Source organism: Staurois parvus, unplaced genomic scaffold (genome assembly GCF_062004578.1).
Source record: "Staurois parvus isolate SC_StPar_1 unplaced genomic scaffold, SC_StPar_1.0 ptg000034l, whole genome shotgun sequence".
NCBI classification, from domain to species: domain Eukaryota; kingdom Metazoa; phylum Chordata; class Amphibia; order Anura; family Ranidae; genus Staurois; species Staurois parvus.
The window spans coordinates 2358316-2380461 of NW_028317830.1; the positions used below are offsets into that span (position 1 = coordinate 2358316).

The following is a 22146-nucleotide window of genomic DNA, read 5'->3' on the forward strand; positions in this document are numbered from 1 at the left end:
CAACGATGGGGCACAATTTCTCCCAAAGACACCAACGATGGGGCACAATTTCTCTCAATGACACCAACAATGGGGCACAATTTCTCTCAAAGACACCAACGATGGGGCACAATTTCTCTCAATGACACCAACGATGGGGCACAATTTCTCCCAATGACACCAACGATGGGGCACAATTTCTCCCAATGACACCAACGATGGGGCACAATTTCTCCCAATGACACCAACGATGGGGCACAATTTCTCCCAATGACACCAACGATGGGGCACAATTTCTCCCAAAGACACCAACGATGGGGCACAATTTCTCTCAATGACAAAAACGATGGGGCACAATTTCTCCCAAAGACACCAACGATGGGGCACAATTTCTCCCAATGACACCAACGATGGGGCACAATTTCTGACAATGACACCAATGATGAGGCATGTTTCTTCCCACTCAATGACACAGAGGGTGCTCAATTCTGTATTGTTTACTCTCACTAATATCAGGGCATTTTCTACTTCCAGTAGTCTGGGCCCCCTAAAGTCTGAAGAACAGTGAACTGGCCCTTTGTTTAGAAAGTTTGGAGACCCCTGGTCTATACCATTATAACTACGAGCATTAAAACAGAAAAGCTTACAATTACAAACCCTTTGCTTGGCTTATAGCAAATTGAAACTAATTAGAGCAACAATGATTTTTTCTGAGTACAAATATGATGTCCTATTTTCTGATTGCAGTCATGTATTTCAATGAGTTCTGCTTTGAACAACAATGTGAATGTGAAAAGTTTGACCATTGGACCTATTAATCAGATAGGTAAGGACCATTCTCAATAAAAAATATCATATTGTGTGCGATATGAGTAAATGTGTACATTGCATTCTATTCCTTCTCAAAACATTTTTCTAACAGTTTTTTTTGCCAAAAGAAGTATTTCCCCTCTTATAATTAATATAATCAAAACACTTACACACATTTTATCTTATTAAGTCTTGTATTTTATAATTCAACTAAGAAGATGTATTTATATAAAGGTAACAGCTTGAAAGAAATCTGATTGTTGTATGTGGGTCTATTGCTGCTGGGGTGGATCTATTGTTGTATGTGGGTCTATTCCTGCTGGGGTGGAACTATTGTATGTGGGTCTATTGCTGCTGGGGTGGAACTATTGTTCTATGTGGGTCTATTGCTGCTGGGGTGGAACTATTGTTGTATGTGGGTCTATTCCTGCTGGGGTGGAACTATTGTTGTATATGGGTCTATTGCTGCTGGGGTGGAACTATTGTTCTATGTGGGTCTATTGCTGCTGGGGTGGAACTATTGTTGTATGTGGGTCTATTGCTTCTGGGGTGGAACTATTGTTGTATGTGGGTCTATTGCTGCTGGGGTGGAACTATTGTTCTATGTGGGTCTATTCCTGCTGGGGTGGAACTATTGTTGTATATGGGTCTATTGCTGCTGGGGTGGATCTATTGTTGTATGTGGGTCTATTGCTGCTGGGGTGGATCTATTGTTGTATGTGGGTCTATTGCTGCTGGGGTGGATCTATTGTTGTGTGTGGGTCTATTCCTGCTGGGGTGGAACTATTGTTGTATGTGGGTCTATTGCTGCTGGGGTGGAACTATTGTTGTATGTGGGTCTATTCCTGCTGGGGTGGAACTATTGTTGTATGTGGGTCTATTGCTGCTGGGGTGGATCTATTGTTGTATGTGGGTTTATTTATGCTGGGGTGGATCTATTGTTGTATGTGGGTCTATTGCTGCTGGGGTGGAACTATTGTTGTATGTGGGTCTATTGCTGCTGGGGTGGATCTATTGTTGTATCTGGGTCTATTGCTGCTATAAAATCATTTGCGTATTTTCATTATGATAGAAAGCTCAGTATTAATGATGTGTCTTTATTTTATTTCAGGTGCTGGGGCACCTCTTGGGACAACTGTTGTGGGTGAGCGTAACAGAATTATTGTAATAATTGTATAATTTAATCAAAGGTCAATCACACCTACATTGCTGCTGCAAGTTGATAGATTAAAAGTGATTGACAAGAAAAAGAAAATAAACAGCTACACATATATTACCATAAACATGATTAGTGGAAGAAAGAAAATATAATGTCACGCCTATCCTTAGCATGAGTGGTCAGACACTACAGCTGGCTTTGTGTTCTTTGCCTGTGGCAGCCCCCCTTCCCATAAGGCAAACAAGCCCACTGGTCCTTGATTGCCCCCAGGTCTTGCTATAGTGCCTGGTTACCACGTGGGGGCAATCACAAGCTAAGCACAGTAAATGGGTACTTGCAGTTGGCAGACCGGCAGAGTGGTCCAATGGCAGTCTGAGTTCAGGGCAGGAAACATTCAGAAAGTACTCAGGGTCAGAACTGTGATCAACAGGCAGGCTGAATTCAAAAAGTACTCAGGGTCAGATCTGTGGTCAACAGGCGGGCTAAATTCAGAAAGTACTCAGGGTCAGAACTGTGGTCAACAAACGGGCTGAGTTCAGAAAGTACTCAGGGTCAGAACTGTGATCAACAGGCGGGCTGAGTTCAGAAAGTACTCAGGGTCAGAACTGTGGTCAACAGGCGGGCTGAGTTCAGAAAGTATTCAGGGTCAGAACTGTGGTCAACAGGCAGGCTGAGTTCAGAAAGTACTCAGGGTAAGATCTGTGGTCAACAAACGGGCTGAGTTCAGAAAGTACTCAGGATCAGATCTGTGGTCAACAAACGGGCTGAGTTCAGAAAGTACTCAGGGTCAGAACTGTGGTCAACAGGCGGGCTGAGTTCAGAAAGTATTCAGGGTCAGAACTGTGGTCAACAGGCAGGCTGAGTTCAGAAAGTACTCAGGGTAAGATCTGTGGTCAACAAACGGGCTGAGTTCAGAAAGTACTCAGGATCAGATCTGTGGTCAACAAACGGGCTGAGTTCAGAAAGTACTCAGGGTCAGAACTGTGATCAACAGGCGGGCTGAGTTCAGAAAGTACTCAGGGTCAGATCTGTGGTCAACAGGCGGGCTGAGTTCAGAAAGTACTCAGGGTCAGAACTGTGATCAACAGGCGGGCTGAGTTCAGAAAGTACTCAGGGTCAGAACTGTGGTCAACAGGCGGGCTAAATTCAGAAAGTACTCAGGGTCAGAACTGTGATCAACAGGCGGGCTGAGTTCAGAAAGTATTCAGGGTCAGAACTGTGGTCAACAAACGGGCTGAGTTCAGAAAGTACTCAGGGTCAGAACTGTGGTCAACAGGCAGGCTGAGTTCAGAAAGTACTCAGGGTAAGATCTGTGGTCAACAAACGGGCTGAGTTCAGAAAGTACTCAGGATCAGATCTGTGGTCAACAAACGGGCTGAGTTCAGAAAGTACTCAGGATCAGATCTGTGGTCAACAAACGGGCTGAGTTCAGAAAGTACTCAGGGTCAGAACTGTGGTCAACAGGCAGGCTGAGTTCAGAAAGTACTCAGGATCAGATCTGTGGTCAGAGCAGGCATCAGGTGAAGGTAAAGTTCAAGGCATGGGAACAAGGCAGGCAAACAGGGAACTTGAGCACCTGTTACAAACACTATCACAAGCATGACACTAAGGGCTTGGCAGGCCTAAAGCAGGTTTGGACTCAACCCAGAGGATGTATCTGCACCAACCATCCTGCAGTTGAACAATCAGATGGGGGAGCTAAGCCCAAACCAGGATTCTGGAATGAGACCTGCAGCTGCCATGAAACAGACGTGTTACACGCTCCTGACATATAAAATATTGTTTTAAACAATTAAATTAAAAATCAATACATTTTTATAATTACAGTGAAGTAATAAAACAAATTGTGTATTTTCATTATGATAGAAAGTTAATTTAGTAATGATGTGTCTTTATTTCAGCTCCTGGGACATCTCGTGGGACATCTGTTGGGGGTGAGCTTGAAAACTTCATATAATCAGAATCATACCTGAACATTACTAGTATAATAAAAAAAAAAAAAATTGACAAGAAAAAAAAATGAAAAGCTAGACACACAGTAAGTTACCATAAACATTATTATTATTATACAGGACTTATATGGCGCTGACAGTTTGCTCAGCGCTTTACATTATGGAGGGAGACAGTACAGTTCAATACAAGAGGAATTAGAGGGCTCTGCTCCTTGGAGCTTACAATCTAGGAGGGAGGGGACAGTGGTACAGGAGGTAATTAGCTGTGGGGGATGGACTGGTAGGAGGGGTAGAAGATTCCAGTGTTAGCTGAGGGTGGGGTAGGCTTCCCTGAAGAGATAGGTTTTCAGAGTGCGCCTAAAGGTGAGCAGAGTAGGCGATAGCCTGATAGCTTGGGGTAGGGAGTTCCAGAGGATGGGTGAAGCCCTTGAGAAACCCTGGAGACGAGCATGGGAGGAGGAGACAAGGGAGCTAGAGAGTAGGAGGTCTTGCGAGGAGCGGAGAGTACGGTTTGGGTGGTATTTAGAGACAAGATCAGTGATGTAGTTTGGGTCGAAGTTATAAATGGCTTTATACGTTATTGTTAGTGTTTTGAATTTTATCCGTTGGGCAATTGGGAGCCAGTGGAGGGATTGGCAGAGAGGGGTGGAGGACACTGAGTGGAGGCCAGTGGAGGGATTGGCAAAGAGGGGTGGAGGACACTGAGTGGAGGCCAGTGGAGGGATTGGCAGAGAGGGGTGGAGGACACTGAGTGGAGGCCAGTGGAGGGATTGGCAGAGAGGGGTGGAGGACACTGAATGGAGGTCAGTGGAGGGATTGGCAGAGAGGGGTGGCAGATACAGAGCGGTTAGTAAGGTGGATGAGTCTGGCAGCATTCATGATGGACTGAAGAGGGGATAGCCTGCGATGAGGTAGGCCAATGAGGAGGGAGTTACAATAGTCAAGGCGAGATATAACCAGGGAGGGAATGGAGTTGCTTAGTGGTTTCCGAGGTTAGGAACGGGCGTATCTTGGAGATGTTGCGGAGGTGAAGTCTACAAGATTTGGACAGTGATTCGACCTGGGGCTGAAATGTCAGATTGGAGTCTAGGATTACACCTATTATCCTGGCGTGAGGGGTGGGGCTGATGGTAGTGTTGTTGATCTTGATGGAGAAGTCGGGGGAAGGGGCACGGGCTGGGGGGAATACTAGAAGCTCAGTTTTGGAAAGTTTGATTTTGAGGAAGTGGAGTGACATCCAGTCCGATATGTCACTTAGTAGGCTGGTGATGCGATTGGAGACTGAGCGGGTGAGGTGAGGGGTAGAGAGGTAGATTTGTGTGTCGTCGGCATAGAGATGGTAGTTGAAGCCGTGGGAGTTTATCAATTGGCCAAGGCAGGAGGTGTAGATGGAGAAGAGGAGGGGTCCAAGGACAGAGTCTTGAGGGACCCCGACAGAGAGAGGAAGTGAAGAGGAGGAGTCAGAGTTATAGGTAACGCTGAAGGAGCGCTGTGGTAGATAGGAGGAGAACCAGGAAAGAGCGGAGTCTCGGAGGACAAGAGAGTGCAGTTTTTTGAGGAGGAGGGGGTGGTCAACCGTGTCAAAAGCTGCAGAGAGGTCAAGTAGTAGGAGTATAGTATAATGGCCATTGGGTTTGGCGGTTAGCAGGTCATTGGAGAGTTTGAGTACGGCAGTTTCAGTGGAGTGTAGGGGGCGAAAGCCAGACTGTAAAGGGTCGAGAAGGTTGTTGTCGGTGAGATGGGAGCTCAGGTGATTGTAGACTAAGCATTCTAGGAGTTTAGAGGTAAATGGCAGCAGGGAGATGGGTCTTAGGTTGTTCAGGTCGGATGGGTCCAGGGAGGGTTTCTTAAGTATGGGAGTGATGTGCGCATGCTTTAGAGGGGAAGGGAAGGTACCGGTGGAGAGGGAAAGATTGAAGATGTGAGTAAGGGAGCATAGGATGGAAGAGGAGGGGGACCGCAGGAGTTGTGAGGGGACAGGGTCCAGGGGGCAGGTGGTGAGGCGGGCTTCGGAGAAAATCTTAGTGACCTCTTCGGTGGTAGAGGTCAAGGGAGCAAAGTGTTGAGGGGGTTATTGTGTGAGGAGTGCTAAGTGGGGTGGGTGTCTGAGCAGTGGCGAAGTCCCTACGAATTGCGTCAATCTTGTTTTTGAAGTGGTTGGCAATGTCGTGGGCGGTAAGTGAGGTACTGGGTGGAAGTGGAGGCGGAGAAAGTAGAGAGTTAAAAGTGGAGAAGAGCCGGCGAGGACTGGAGGAGAAGGTACTAATGAGGGTAATAAAGTAGGCTTGTTTGGCAGCGTGAAGGGAGGAAGTGTATGTTAAGAAGGCAGATTTGTAGCGAGTGAACGCTTGTTGGGATTTTGTTTTACGCCACAGTAGCTCCAGCGCACGACTATGTCGTTTGAGGTTTCTGGTGTGGTCGGTCTGCCAGGGTTGTAGCGGTCGGGGCCTAATGCTTCGTGTTGTTGGGGGTGCGAGCGAGTCTAGAGCAGCTGAAAGCGAGTTGTTGTAGACAGTAGTGGCCAGGTCAGGGCAGGACAGGGGATGGATGCTGTCGTAAAGTTGGTCAGTTGCAGAGTGGAAGGGAGCCGGGTTCCAATTCCAGAGGTTTCTGCTGGAAATTGTTTGCCGTTTGGAGGGATAGGTGTTTGAGGATGAGGAGATGGAGAAGGTGATGAGGATGTGATCAGAGAGAGGAAAGGGGGTGTTTGTGAGGTTGCAGGGAGTGCAAAGGTGAGAGAAGACAAGGTCAAGAGTGTTCCCGTCAGAGTGGGTGGAGGACTGTATGCACTGTGCTAGTGCAAAATAAAAGGTTATGTGGAGGAGTTGGGATGTAGCTGGGTTATTGGTGTTGATAGGGATGTTAAAGTCTCCGAGAATAAACATGATCAGTAGAGGAAAAAAAATGAAATATAAAATATTATTTTATAGAATTTAATGGTAATATATAAAATAATATTTATAATTACAATATAATTATAAAAAATGTGTAATTTTATTATGATGGAAAGCTAATTAGAGATGCACATGCGTGGGGCCATCGGAGCAGACATGTCCGCCTGAGGCACCACTGCATTGAGGGGAAAGCAGCCTCCCGGACACCGCTCCCGGCCAGCCCTGATCCCGTGACTGCTCCAGTCTCTGTGGCAACTCCCCTGGTACCTGTCACGATGGTCCGGGGAGCAGCCAAGCACCTGACACAGCTGCATAATAAACCTATTAAGGAGACTCTGGCATGGGCCTCCTCCAAGATAGCCGCCATCCCTGCTTCACATGCAAAGACACAGACACAGCCCTATGCTGCACTACAAGCTGCACAATCCAGTCCACTCTGTACATCTGATGGTGAGTCTGACTCTAACTGGGGACCCCCCTACATGCTTCTGCCTCTGACCTGTCTTCTTCTGACTTCCTCAAGCAGTTTGAAAGGATGCTGCACAAAGCCCTGAAACTAACATCCAACCGTATTACAGACAAGCTGTCTAAGGAAATCTGCGAATTGGGGCAATGTACCTCTGACCTTGAACACCGGGTCGATGACCTTGACACCTCGCTCCAAACACACTCGGACGATCTTGAACTCCTATGCAATGAGAACGTTACTCTGCACTCTAGCCTAGAGCAGTGGTCGGCAAGCCGCGGCTCGCGAGCCACATGCGGCTCTTTACCCAGTCTAATGCGGCTCTTCTGTGTGCCGGGCGCCTGCTCCCCTCCCTCCTCTCGGTCGGCCGCTCCCCTGCCTCCTCTCGGTTGGCAGCCCCAAAAGTCCGCGCGGACCTTTTAATCCGGCCTACGGATGTGGCTGTCAGGATGTGTGTAGGCGGGGCAGCGTGCCGAACGTGAGGGGAGGGGAGCTAGGCTCCTCTCACAGTCCGCCCTGAAGACCCGAACGGCGCGGGAAGACAGCGAGAGGAACGCAAAAGGTAAGTGAATTGACACGGGGGACTTGGCTTACTAGAAGGGGGGGGGGGAATAGTACTGTGGGGGATGAAATACTATATGAGGGATGAATTACTTTATGAGGGATGAAATACTATATGGGGGGATGAAATACTATATGAGGGATGAAATACTATATGAGGGATGAAATACTATATGAGGGATGAATTACTATATGAGGGATGAATTACTATATGAGGGATGAAATACTATATGGGGGGATGAAATACTATATGGGGGGATGAATTACTATATGAGGGATGAATTACTATATGAGGGATGAATTACTATATGAGGGATGAAATACTATATGGGGGGATGAAATACTATATGGGGGATGAATTACTTTATGAGGGATGAAATACTATATGGGGGGATGAAATACTATATGAGGGATGAAATACTATATGAGGGATGAATTACTATATGAGGGATGAAATACTATATGAGGGGATGAAATACTATGTGGGGGGATGAATTACTATATGGGGGATGAAATACTATATGAGGGATGAAATACTATATGAGGGATGAAATACTATATGAGGGATGAATTACTATATGAGGGATGAAATACTATATGGGGGGATGAAATACTATATGGGGGGATGAAATACTATATGGGGGGATGAAATACTATATGGGGGGATGAAATACTATATGAGGGATGAAATACTATATGGGGGGATGAAATACTATATGGGGGGATGAAATACTATATGAGGGATGAATTACTATATGAGGGATGAAATACTATATGGGGGGATGAAATACTATATGAGGGATGAATTACTATATGAGGGATGAAATACTATATGGGGGGATGAAATACTATATGAGGGATGAAATACTATATGGGGGGATGAAATACTATATGAGGGATGAAATACTATATGGGGGGATGAAATACTATATGAGGGATGAAATACTATATGAGGGATGAAATACTATATGGGGGATGAAATACTATATGGGGGATGAAATACTATATGGGGGATGAAATACTATATGGGGGATGAAATACTATACGGGGGATGAAATACTATACGGGGGATGAAATACTATACGAGGGATGAAATACTATACGGGGGATGAATTGCTATGGGGGATGAATTACTATATGGGGGATGAATTACTATATGGGGGATGAATTACTATATGGGGGATGAATTACTATATGGGGGATGAATTACTATGGGGGATGAATTACACCATGGGGGATGAATTACACTATGGGGGATGAATTACTATATGGGAGATGTATTTTCAGTTTTAAAAATGTGGCTCTCAAAATAAATTTCAATCATGGTTTTGGCGAGATTTGGCTCAGTTGAAAAAAAAGGTTGCCCACCACTGGCCTAGAGGATTTTGAAAACCAGACCCGCCGCTCAAATCTCTGCATACGCGGCCTTCCAGAATCTATCACAGATGTTCTGTCCACCTTCACGACCCTTTTTCAGGAGTTGGCCCCGGCAATCCCCATAGAGCGTTTAGAGATGGACAGAGTCCATAGGGCTCTGGCCCTACATCGCCCGAGTGGCCCGCCACGCTATATCATCGCCAAACTTCACTTCTTTTGTACCAAGGGACAGCTCCTACAGGCAGCATGCTCGGTGGGTTCCCTGATGTTCCAAGGCCATACTTATCAGCTTTTCCAGGACTTATGCCCCATAACGATTGCTAAACGATTATTGGAAGGAAAAAAATATAATGTCACGCCTATCCTTAGCATTAGTGGTCAGACACTACAGCTGGCTTTGTGTTCTTTGCCTGTGGCAGCCCCCTTTCTCATAAGGCAAACAAGCCCACTGGTCCTTGATTGCCCCCAGGTCTTGCTATAGTGCCTAGTTACCATGTGGGGGCAATCACAAGCTAAGCACAGTAAATGGGTACTTGCAGTTGACAAACTGGTAGAGTGGTCCAATGGCAGTCTGAGTTCAGGGCAGGAAACATTCAGAGAGTAGTACGGGTCAGATCTGTGGTCAACAGGCGGGCTGAGTCCAGAAAGTACTCGGGGTCAGATCTGTGGTCAACAGGCGGGCTGAGTTCAGAAAGTACTCAGGGTCAGATCTGCGGTCAACAGGCAGGCTGAGTTCAGAAAGTTCTCAGGATCAGATCTGTGTTCAGAGCAGGTATCAGGTGAAGGTAAAGTTCAAGGCATGGGAACAAGGCAGGCAAACAGGGAACTTGAGCACCTGTTACAAACACTATCACAAGCATGACACTAAGGGCTTGGCAGGCCTAAAGCAGGTTTGGACTCAACCCAGAGGCTGTATCTGCACCAACCATCCTGCAGTTGAACAATCAGATGGGGGAGCTAAGCCCAAACCAGAATTCTGGAATGAGACCTGCAGCTGCCATGAAACAGAAGTGTTACACGCTCCTGACCTATAAAATATTGTTTTAAACAATTAAATTAAAAATCAATACATTTTTATAATTACAGTGAAGTAATAAAACAAATTGTGTATTTTCATTATGATAGAAAGTTAATTTAGTAATAATGTGTCTTTATTTCAGCTCCTGGGACATCTCGTGGGACATCTGTTGGGGGTGAGCTTGAAAACTTCATATAATCAGAATCATACCTGAACATTACTAGTATAATAATAATAAAAAAAAAAAACAATTGACAGGAAAAAAAAATGAAAAGCTAGATACAGTAAGTTACCATAAACATAATCAGTAGATGAAAAAAATGAAATATAAAATATTATTTTATAGAATTAAATGGTAATATATAAAATAATATTTATAATTATAATAAAGTTATAAAAATGTGTATTTTTATTATGATGGAAAGCTAATTTGAGGTGCACATGCGCGGGGCCATCAGAACAGACATGTCCGCCTGAGGCACCACTGCATTGAGGGGAAAGCAGCCTCCCGGACACCGCTCCCGGCCAGCCCTGATCCCGTGACTGCTCCAGTCTCTGTGGCAACTGCCCTGGTACCTGTCACGATGGTCCGGGGAGCAGCCAAGCACCTGACACAGCTGCATAATAAACCTATTAAGGAGACTCTGGCATGGGCCTCCTCCAAGATAGCCGCCATCCCTGCTTCACATGCAAAGACACAGACACAGCCCTATGCTGCACTACAAGCTGCACAATCCAGTCCACTCTGTACATCTGATGGTGAGTTTGACTTTGACTGGGGACCCCCATACATGCTTCTGCCTCTGACCTGTCTTCTTCTGACCTCCTCAAGCACTTTGAAAGGATGCTGCACAAAGCCCTGAAACTAACTTCCGACCGTATTACAGACAAGCTGTCTAAGGAAATCTGCGAATTGGGGCAATGTACCTCTGACCTTGAACACCAGGTCAATGACCTTGACACCTCGCTCCAAACACACTCGGACTATCTTGAACTCCTGTGCAATGAGAACGTTACTCTGCACTCTAGCCTAGAGGATTTTGAAAACCAGACCCGCCGCTCAAATCTCTGCATACGAAGCCTTCCAGAATCTATCACAGATGTTCTGTCCACCTTCACAACCCTTTTTCAGGAGTTGGCCCCGGCAATCCCCATAGAGCGTTTAGAGATGGACAGAGTCCATAGGGCTCTGGCCCCACATTGCCCGGGTGGCCCGCCACGCTATATCATCGCCAAACTTCACTTCTTTTGTACCAAGGAACAGCTCCTACAGGCAGCATGCTCGGTGGGTTCCCTGATGTTCGAAGGCTATACTTATCAGCTTTTCCAGGACTTATGCCCCACAACAATTGCTAAACATAGAGCTATGAAACCGCACCTTCAGACCCTCCAGCAACATGGTATCGCCTATAGATGGAGCTTCCAATTTGAGGTCTGCTTTACCTTCCATTCCAGAGACTACACCTGTAAGACCCCTGAAGACCTTCTCGACACACTGCAGAATCTTCAGCTTCATCTGCCTGCGGCATTTCCAGACGGTTCTCGTCGACGGTCAGCATCCTGCTCTGCGCAAAGATCCATTCTTACCACTCCGCCACGGGTCACCTTAGTGCTCACAAAAGAGGTCGCTTCTCCTCCCCTACTCCAGCTCACCAAGACTCCATGGATTGAAGCATACATGAGTATTCTGATTTACCCCACTGCTTCTTATCGGACTGTGTCCACCCAGCAGATGACTTCCCTCGGCCCCTTTTCTCCTCAATTGGCTGAGGTTGTTCTTCACCCTCTAGATCGGTCATCACAGCTCTTTTTGGGAGTCTGTCCCAACCACTAGTTCACGACAATTCAGTTTTTGTCTGACTTTTTTTTCCCACTTTCAATGTTTATTAATGTCTTTATGCATTTGTGTGGGATCCCCGGTCCTAGCCAAACATGCTGCTCCACCCCCCTTTTTTTTTTGCTTCAACATTTTGACGCCCCTGTTGGACTACGTTGACGGCATGTGTTGCCGGAACCCAGGGCTTCCTTGATGTCCCGGGAGCATAGGCTCCTGCCAAACCGACAGGAACCTACCACTGTTTGTTTATATTTGTGCTGCCTTTCCACCAATGTTTGTTATTGTGTACCCACCACTAGCCCATGCAGTATCAAATTTTTGTACTGCATGGGCTACTCTTGCTCCCTGGGTCTCTCCGCTCTACAGGGGTCTCAGGGATCACTTCCTGGGCCATAGCAGCCTCTCACTGTTCTTCTTTGATGTCAGTTATTATTTTCTCCCCCCTTCCTGCTGCCCCGTGTGACTTCTCTGACCTCCTTGTTCTGCTTTATCTCTCCCTCCTTTCTTCTCGAGGCCATTCACTGTTCACCCAAACAAAGACTCACCGTTTTTCAGCCAACTACCCGTTCCCCCCGTGGATGCCTAAAATGTCCTTACCCTGAATGTTCAGGGCCTTAATACTCCACAGAAATGCAACAAAGCTTTTCGCTAATTTGCATCACATAAGGTGCATGTTGTTTGCCTACAAGAGACACACTTCTCCTCCACATCCACCCCCAAATTTTTTGGTCCCCACTATCCCCAAGTTTTCACTGCTTCTGCTACTACCAAACGCAGTGGTGTTCTTATAGCCTTCCATTGCACAACCCCCTTTACACCGCATTCTGAGATCAGGGATCCTGAAGGTCGCTATCTCCTGTTGTTGGGGTTACTTCTAGATTCAGAAATTACCATTGTTACACACTATGCTCCCAACCAGAGCCCATTACTGTTCCTCTTCCATCTTCTCACCATCACAGACAGCCATAAACACAGTACTGTTATTATTTGCTGAGACTCTAATTGTACCCTATATCCCTTTCTAGACAAGTCATCTCAACCACCCCTTCCGCTGACCCCTAAAATCTCCTTTCAAACCCTACTGCGTAGTTATTCCCTGGACAACACATGGGGAGAACACATCCCGGTGAAACGCCAATATACTTTTTACTCTCATCCCCACAAAATGCCACATCTTTACAACTGTTATCCCCTCCTCTCGGCTCCTCGCCTCCGATATTCTTCCCATAACTGGGTCTGATCATAGCGCCGTTCTCACGTCAATCATGTCTCTAGCACCCTCACCATCAGATCCCTCTTGTGTCATCAATGATACTTTACTTTCCCACCCATCTCACAGCCTAGACATCAAGACTGCTCTTAAAGAATACCTGTCACTCAATTCCACCCCAGACTTTTCCCCCTCCTCCTCTGGGAGGCACACAACCTGTTTTGCGGGGGGTCTGCATCAGCAAAGCATTCTTCCTATATATGGAGAAACGTTCCCGTCTTGAACAAGTTTAAAACCAGTCCCACTAGGCCTTTCAGTCCGCTCCGTCACATAGCACCCAGAAAACCTTGGAGCAATCACAGCTAGATCTCTTCCTCACAGACCAGGTGGAACTTTCTCTTTGTAGGTCCCGAAATAAACACTATACCAAATCAAACAAACCCAACACATTCCTAGTCCTTTCACTTTGCAGACTTGATCAAGCTACTAAACTGATCCAATTGTGTGTATCCCAAGGCAATTTTAGCAGTAATCCAGAATGTATCCTACAAGTTTTCCATAAGCACCTGTCAAAGCTGTACTCCCTTACGGATTCCTTTTATTAGCCCCAGGCTGAAGCTCTCTTAGCCCACCTTTCTTTCCCAAAACTATTGGATCACCAGTTGGAAGTCCTGGAACATCCAATCACCTCAACTGAAACCCTGAACGCCATCAAAGCCCTAAAGCTTTGTAAGCAGGCGGGCCCTGATGGCTTCTCCGCTACTTATTGCAAGACATTTGCCCACCTTCTCTCTCCTGTTTTAACAAATGCCTTTAACGCTATCCTAACTGGCCTGTCTTTTAACTCTGATACAGTGATGGCTAATATCTCTATGATACCAAAACCCAACTCAGATGACTCAGTCTGGTCAAACTATAGACCCATCTCCCTCCTCAATATAGATATTAAACTCCTCGTGAAAATCTTCTTCACTGGTCTCAACCCGTTTATCGGCTCCCTTATCCACAATGACCAAGTAGGTTTTATACCCACCTGCCAAGACGGAGATAATGTTAAATGTGCAGTTCTTCTTGCCCATCTAGCTCATTCCCACAACATCCCCACCTCCTTCTTATCCCTGGATATCAGGAAGGCTCTTTGATACGGCGTCGTGGCCATATCTTGACTATTCCCTGCATCGCTGGGGCTTTGGCCCCATTTTTTGTCCTGGATCTTCTCCTTTACATTGTGAGCCTTCGGCTAGAGACAGATATTTGGGACACATATCAGCTCCATTCCCAATCCTGTGTGGCACCCGCCAAGGTTGTCCACTTTCTCCCTTGCTCTTCACCCTAGCCATAGAACCTTTGGCCCTTCTGATTAGAGCTAACCCAGATATACGAGGACTTGAAATAGGTTTTACCACAAGCTTTGACTTTTTGCGGATGATGTGCTCCTCTTTCTAACCTCCCCTTTGACCTCTGCTCCCACCCTTGTCCGACTTCTCGAGGATTTCGGCTCTATTTCTCTGTGTCAACCCCCAGAAATTGTTAGCCCTCAATGTTTCCCTTCCCCCCCAGGACCTGACTCTCCTACAACAGGTTCTATCTTTTTCTTGGTCATGGCTCTCAGTCCCCTTCCTAGGCATTAAACTAACTCCTAGCCTATTGGATCTTTATGCAGCTAACTACTTACCCATGTTTACCCACCTTACAAATCTCATGACCAAATGGTCTTCTTTGCCATTGGCCTGGATGGACAGGATTACTGTAGTGAAAAATGTTTATTCTCCCTAAATTACTTTACCTGTTTAGAGCTCTGCCCATTCCAGTACCTACACATTATCTTCGTATCCTGCAACGGCGCATATACACCTATGTTTGGTTCTCCATCCGTGTTCTACCATTTACAAACCGAGACTCAGAGGCAGTCTTGGCATCCCGGACATATCTAAATATTATCAAGCAGCACATCTTGCACAAATGCCTAAATATCATGTGATACCTGAAATTCCTCAATGGGTCATCCTTGAATCAATTGATTATGACCTCCTTTCAACTGCTAATCTTCTATGGCTGCGACCATCGGATCTCCACCCGCTTTGTAACCCCATAACATCTCACTATATCTCTTTGGGATAAACTAAAATCCCGCTGCTCCCTTCAGTCACCACACAACCCCCTGCTCTCTTATCTTCGAAACCTGGCCTTCCCCCCAGCCTGTTCCTCCCTGCAATCCTTTAGACACTGGTCCTCGGCCAACCTCCTCCTTACCCACCACTTTTTGACCAATAGAGGTTTCAATTATTTCCCTTCCCTCCACAAGACACACTCTTTACCACCATCAGAAATCGTTAGATACCTCCAGTTATAACACCTCTACACACCGCATACTGCCCTACCCTGTTTGACTCACTTGATGTCCCTTTTTGAACGTTCTAGAGATAGAGCTCCGCATAGGCGAGGCCCAATCTCTGATATCTATGCTCTCCTCTCCACCCCTGAGTCCTCAATACACCCCGTCCGTGGGAGACGGATCTGGGTCATTAATTGGACCCTGCAGATTGGGACTGCATCTGGACTGCAACCAAGTCCACCTCACAAACGTAGTAGCCCTAGAGACTGTAAAGTTTTGACCTGATGGTACCTGGTCCCGGCAAGGATTGTTAAATATACACCCAGTTATTCCTCTGAATGCTTTCGGGGTTGTGTTATGGTAGGGACCTACTTTCACATCTGCTGGACTTGCCCGGTAGCACGAGCCTTCTGGGTTGAAATCGTTCATATGTTATCCAAGCTCTCCATGAAGTCAACACTACCTGACTCAATTATTGCCCTCCTAAATTTACACCCTCCCAGCATTTCTAAGCCTCAATATAAACTCCTCTTGCAAGTCACCATAGCAGCTAAACAGATCGTAGCCATATCTTGGAAATCTCCATCTTTGTGTACTGTAGCAGTTAGGACCAAGGTGACACAGGCTATGATTCATGCTAAAGTGGAAGCCACCATTCTAGACGCTGTTCCTAGATTTCTGTCAACCTGGAACCCATAGGTGGAACATTTCCTCCCACCGAATTTTAACGACTCATTACTCCTTCCTTACATTTCTAAATCCACACCTTTGTTCATCCAACATGCTGAGCTATGCACTAACATGGCCTCGAGTCTCTCTACTCCCCCCTGGAAGTCACACGCGCTTTCTCCCCTCTTCCAGCACCCTTTTTAAACTCTTTCACTTTCCTCCCTCCTACCATATTTCCCCCTGTTCTGTCTCTACTGCTTCATATGGAACCCCCATTTGATTACAGGGAGTGGAGCTCCCTATCAAGTATATACTCGGATTATTTTTGCCAACATACCGTTATAATTCTTCATGTTTTTCTGTGGTTTCACATAACGCATTTATATATGTATTCCCCCCCCCCCAGAGGACACCATTTCTAAATGTTTTCATTTGTATCCGTTTATATATATGGATTGTCCTAAACTTGTATTTCCTTGCCTTTGAGATAATAAAATATTTGAACAAGAAAGCTAATTATTAAAAATGTGTTTCTTGATTTTACTTTCAGCTCCTGGGACATCTGTTGGAGGTGAGCTTAAACAATTATTATACTCAGCCACCATCCATCACACCTGAAAGCTGATGGTGCAATTTGACAAATTAAAAGAAATTTACAAGAAAAAAAAACAGCTAAACATAAATTACCATAAAAAAACTAACAATATAAAATACATTTTATAATTACAATAAAATTTGTAAAGTTATATAAAAAAATTGTACTTTTTCATTATGAAAGTTGCTGGTGCAATTTGGTAATTTTCTTGGACATCTCTTGGAGGTGAGCTTGAAAAACGGGCTGAACATGGCTGAAAATATGGCTGAATAAATTATGAATTTCATTATATTCATGTTAATTGCACACAAGTGGCTGTAAAGACTGAAAGTTCATTCTATGCATGAAGGTAAAAAATCTTCAGTGGGCAGCTCCCTTTACAGCCCCCCCCACCCAATACCTGAGCCCGATCCTGATCCAGTAATGTGCATGAAAGCCGATGCTCTCCTGGGTCTCTCTCTCTCCTCATTGGCTGAGACACAGCCATTGGCTCCCACTGCTTTCAATCACAACCAGTGAGGAGGGAGGGACTGAACCACGCTCTGTGTGTTCTATAGACACACAGAGGCAGCTCAGGAGCGAGCACGTAGGAGTACCCCTAGAGCAAGCAGCTTGCTCTGGGGGCATTTGGCAAGGGGGAGGGGCCAGAAGTACCAGCAGAGGACCCAAGAATAGCAGGATCAAGGCTGCTTTGTGCAAAACCATTGCACAGAGCAAGTATGATATGTTGATTATTAAGTTGAGCCTTTAAAATCACGTCAGGCATACATCAGATTATATGCACGATCTTTCTGGCAGAAAGATAGAGGGAATGATTTACTAGAATTGGAGAGTGCAGAATCTGGTGCAGCTGTGCATGGCAGCCAATCAGCTTCTAAGTCCAGCTTGTTTATTGAAGCTCTGGCAATAAAACCTGGAAGCTGATTGGTTTCTGTGCAGAGCTGCACCAGATTTTGCACCCTCCAGTTTTAGTAAATCAAACCCACAATGCAACAAATGATCTGCGCGGCCTATGCAACTTACCTACTGATGTCATACAGGCAATTCTCAGTTTTCCAGTTTTCATTTAGAAAGAATAAAAAAAAATATCATTCTCATCTGAGCCATTGAGACTGTCTAGGGCAGGGGTGGGCAACTGTGGCCCTCCAGCTGTTGTAGAACTACAAGTCCCATGAGGCATTGCAAAACTGACAGTTAGAAGCATGACTCCCAAAGGCAGAGGCATGATGGGACTTGTAGTTCACCAACAGCTGGAGGGCCACAGTTGCCCACCCCTGGTCTAGGGAATTAATCTCTCAGGCCAAAGAAGTGAAGCAAACATAAACAAATGATATAAACGTAGAAATGTGATTGCTTTTTAACTGCTTCCCACCCGCCATATAAGAAAATGATGGGAGGATGGAGGTTCACTCATTCTGGGAGGACGTCATATGATGATCTTCCACTCTGAGTATGCACGCCCCGGGGGGCCTGATTGATGGTGCGCTGTGTCCCTGGGACACAACGGATCACTGATCATAGTAAAGAGCCAATGACACAGGCTCTGTCATGTGAACAGATGTGTCCAATCACAGCTGATCACATATAAACAAGGAAATGCAGGTTACAGGCAATCCTCTCCTCACGCTGATAGCATGTGATGAGAGGGGAGCCAATAATTGGCATTCCTCAGAGGGGACATTTACACTCTGTATACCTATCTGGTGTGTATATTTAATAATGAACATGCAGCATAAGTAACAGTTTTGCAACAACAAAAATCTGATTGTTTTTTATTTTATTTTCAGCTTCTCACTTGTCTAATGGAGGTAAGAGGAGGAAAGTAAATATTATAATCAATTGAATTTTAGGTAAAACACATCACACTTGGCTGGCTGGTGGAGTAACACATTGGATTATGGATTAAACAACTAATCTGTGCCCCTATTCCAGAGAAGGTGTGTTCCTTTCAAAAATTCAGATGAGTTAGGTGGAATTCCAGAAGTGTGGAGGTCTTCCTTTGTATTGTTCAGGCTGTCAGGGTCTGGATCTGAACCTGCAACCTCTGCTGTGTCTGGTGGTATCTCTTTTTGCTGAGCCATCTGAAATGCTGGGCAGCTCCCTGCCTGGTTCCTTAGCCCACCTTCCTTTGTGTTTTGTTTCTCTTGCACCAAGAACTCCTTGCTCCTACCACAGGGGTAGGCAACCTGAGAGCCGCAGGACTACAAGTTCCATCATGCCTTTGCAAGTCATAGCTGTAACTGTCAGTTTTGTAATCTTTGCAATGCCTCATGGGAAATGTAGTTCCACAACAGCTAGAGAGCCACAGGTTGCCTACCCCTGTCCTACCATGAACTTTCTATTAAGGCCAAGTCCTTTGGACTACCTGTTTGCCAGATTATTGTGCTCTTCTTCAGCCAGTATCCTGCTTTTGTCAGTCCTGCTGCTGTCTGTATCTTTGCTACCACTCATTACTGATCTTAGGCTTGTTCCTTGATCATGCTTTTGCTTGATCCCAACCTGCAACCACTTCTTGTTTACTGACTACTCTTCTTCTTGGTCCCTACCTACTATATTTGCTACTGAACCTTGCTTGCTCAACTCTCGGTGGGGCGATATTTATGACTGTGACCTGGTACTAACATGAAGAAAAACCCATCTCCACCATCAGGAGCTCTAGATCCCTGTATCTTGGGTGAGCCTGCATCATCCCCAGGGTGACACTGCAGACCTCTCTGGTAATGTCCTACTGGGGGAAAAATAGTTGTAGTGACTCCCAAGAAGCCTCACCTGGAAGTTCCTCTTATCTGCCAGACCTGGAGGCACCTGAAAATGTACAGATTGGGTGATTGTCATCTAATGTTTATGAACACTTTTTTAAAATGATCATTTATGTTTCTTTTTGTCTTCCAGGCACTGCTGTACCAACTGCAAAGCTTTTCATCTCCGCCATTGTTTTCCTGTTCCTATTGTACTAGTATTATACTGACCCATCCGTGTGAATCTGCATCAGATTTATAGATCAGTGTAACCATACATAGTTAGTCTGGCTGAAAAAAGACTAAAGTCCATCCAGTTCAACCATTAAAAAAAAATAAAAAGTTATACTCCTACACCCACAGTTGATCCAGAGGAAGGCAAAAACCCCCAGCAAAGCACGATCCAATTTGCTCCTGCGGGGGAACAATTTCCTTCCTGATCCCCCGAGAAGCAATCGGATGTTCCCTGGATCAACTTTCTCTATAAATGTTATATCCAGTTATATTCTGTGTATCCAAGAAAGAATCCAGGACTTTCCTACAGCAATCCACTGAGCCGGCCACAACCAACTCTGGAGGGAGTCTATTCCACATTCTCACAGCTCTTACTGTGAAGAAACCTTTCCGTGTTTAGAGATTACATTTCTTTTCCTCCAGATGTAAAGAGCGCCCCCTTGTCCTCTGTGATACATATTGTGGAAGGGTCTATAAATACTTAAAGTAGATTGTCCAAAAGCCAACATACAATGCAAGTTCTTATAGAAGCAAATGTCCACCCTTGGCCCAGCCTCCCCTGACCGAAATCATGAAATGTTGGCATTGAGATTGAAAATATGACTGCTCATGCCAAAAAAAAAAATGTCTTTTCTTTATTAATCTAACATGAAGCCATTTATTATCACATAGTTGTTTGGCTCCTTTTTAAATCCAAATGATAACAGAAATCCCCCAAATAGCCCGGATCAAGAGTTCCCCTCCCCTGGAATGTCTGGCCTTGGTACAGACACACAAGGTGACACACACACACAGGTTACAATGGTAATTAAAGCTTCATTTCCCACATTTGTGGCTATTTAAATTGCAATTAGTGTCTGTGTATAAATAGTCAATGTGTTTGTTTGCTCTCACATGGACGCACTGAGCTGGCTGGATACTGAGCCATGGGGAGCAGAAAAGAACTGTCATAAGACCTACTTAAAATATATATTGATGGAAAAAGAAATAAAAAGGTATGCAAAGCTTTGCATATGTCAGTCAGTGTTGTTCAATCACGTATTAAGAAGTGAAAAATTTGGGGATCTCTTGATACCAAGCCAAGGTCAGGTAGAAAGAAACACAGATAACCTCAGGAGAACTACAGGCCACTCTGGGAAAAAGATGGTGTGGTTGTTTCAAGGAGCAAAATACAACAATACTTGAACAAAAATGAGTTGCCAGAAAGAAGCCTTTACTGCGCCAATGCCACAAAAAAGCCCGGTTACAATATGCCCAACAACACCTTGACATGCCTCATCTGGACTTTTTTGAGGCTTTGTGCTTGAAACTCAATAAAAAGTTTGAACAAAGAAAAAAAAAAAGATCACAATAAAACTATTCTGGCAAGGATTCAGCCCTTCCCAGTCTCTGTGCTGGTTGTTTTTGTATTTTATTTGTTTGTTTAGCTGTTCCTCATTCACATAGTCGAAAACGATTAAATGCCGCCATAAAATAATAGAAGGCAGATGCCAATTCATTAACACTCATTTCTGTGTATACTTACTATAGGTGGGCTCTTTTTACATGTGTTGTGTTTCCATCCAATATAAGTATTGGGTTAAGGGTAACCTTATCTAGTAAAGAAAATAAAAAAGGCAGCACTTTAAAATAATAGTCAGATTTTATGTCTAATATATATACTAAGCAATACATAAATAAATCTAAAAAAACAAATAATGTGCAATTGATCAGTGTCTCAAAGTGCAATAAATGTATTTAACTTGAAAATGTCCATCAATTATTGTGCAAAATTCCACAAAAATAAAGTGATGAAAAAAATAAAGTGCATATGTAAAGTCTCTGTGCTTCTTTAATAAATATTCTCCATGTGCCACTCTGTGCTTAAAGCAGAACTCCACCCAAAAGGGGAAGTTCTGCTTGTCTGACCCCTCCCCCTCCACTGCCACATTTGGCACTGTCAAAGCCAGGTACCCGCTCCCGCTTCTAGTCAGTTTGCCACAGCAATTTGTGCTGGAAGTTCGCCCTCCCCTCTCCTAACCCCAGCAGCCTTCTGGGAAACTTCACAGGTCCCAAAACACTGCGGCCCATTCACATGCGCAGTAGGAAACCAGCTGTGACGTCCCAAGGTTTCATTTCTGGTTTCCTTACTGAAGATGCCAGCACCAGAAAGAATCGGCTCTGGGTGAGGACGTCGCTGGAAACTCCTGGACAGGTAAGTACCCTGGTATTACCATTCAGCAGCTACAGTATTTGTAGATGCTGACTTTTTGAGGGGGAGCCCAGAGTACTGCTTTAACACATGTAATAAAGGTGCTTTCAATACTCTCCCC

At 45.1% G+C, this 22146-nt stretch overlaps 1 protein-coding gene across 1 annotated transcript in view; it reads left to right on the top strand.

Moving 5' to 3' along the window:
- Positions 1 to 21643, top strand: part of LOC149470697 (uromodulin-like) — a 132566-nt gene extending 110923 nt beyond the window's left edge. The window contains exons 14-20 of the mRNA XM_089661614.1: positions 727 to 805; positions 1901 to 1933; positions 3850 to 3882; positions 10359 to 10391; positions 16818 to 16838; positions 18650 to 18670; positions 19755 to 21643. Coding sequence (XP_089517740.1) covers positions 727 to 805; positions 1901 to 1933; positions 3850 to 3882; positions 10359 to 10391; positions 16818 to 16838; positions 18650 to 18670; positions 19755 to 19819 — 285 coding nt within the window. The 3' untranslated portion in view covers positions 19820 to 21643. The remainder of the gene's footprint in view (positions 1 to 726; positions 806 to 1900; positions 1934 to 3849; positions 3883 to 10358; positions 10392 to 16817; positions 16839 to 18649; positions 18671 to 19754) is intronic.
- Positions 21644 to 22146: the final 503 nt, after the last annotated feature.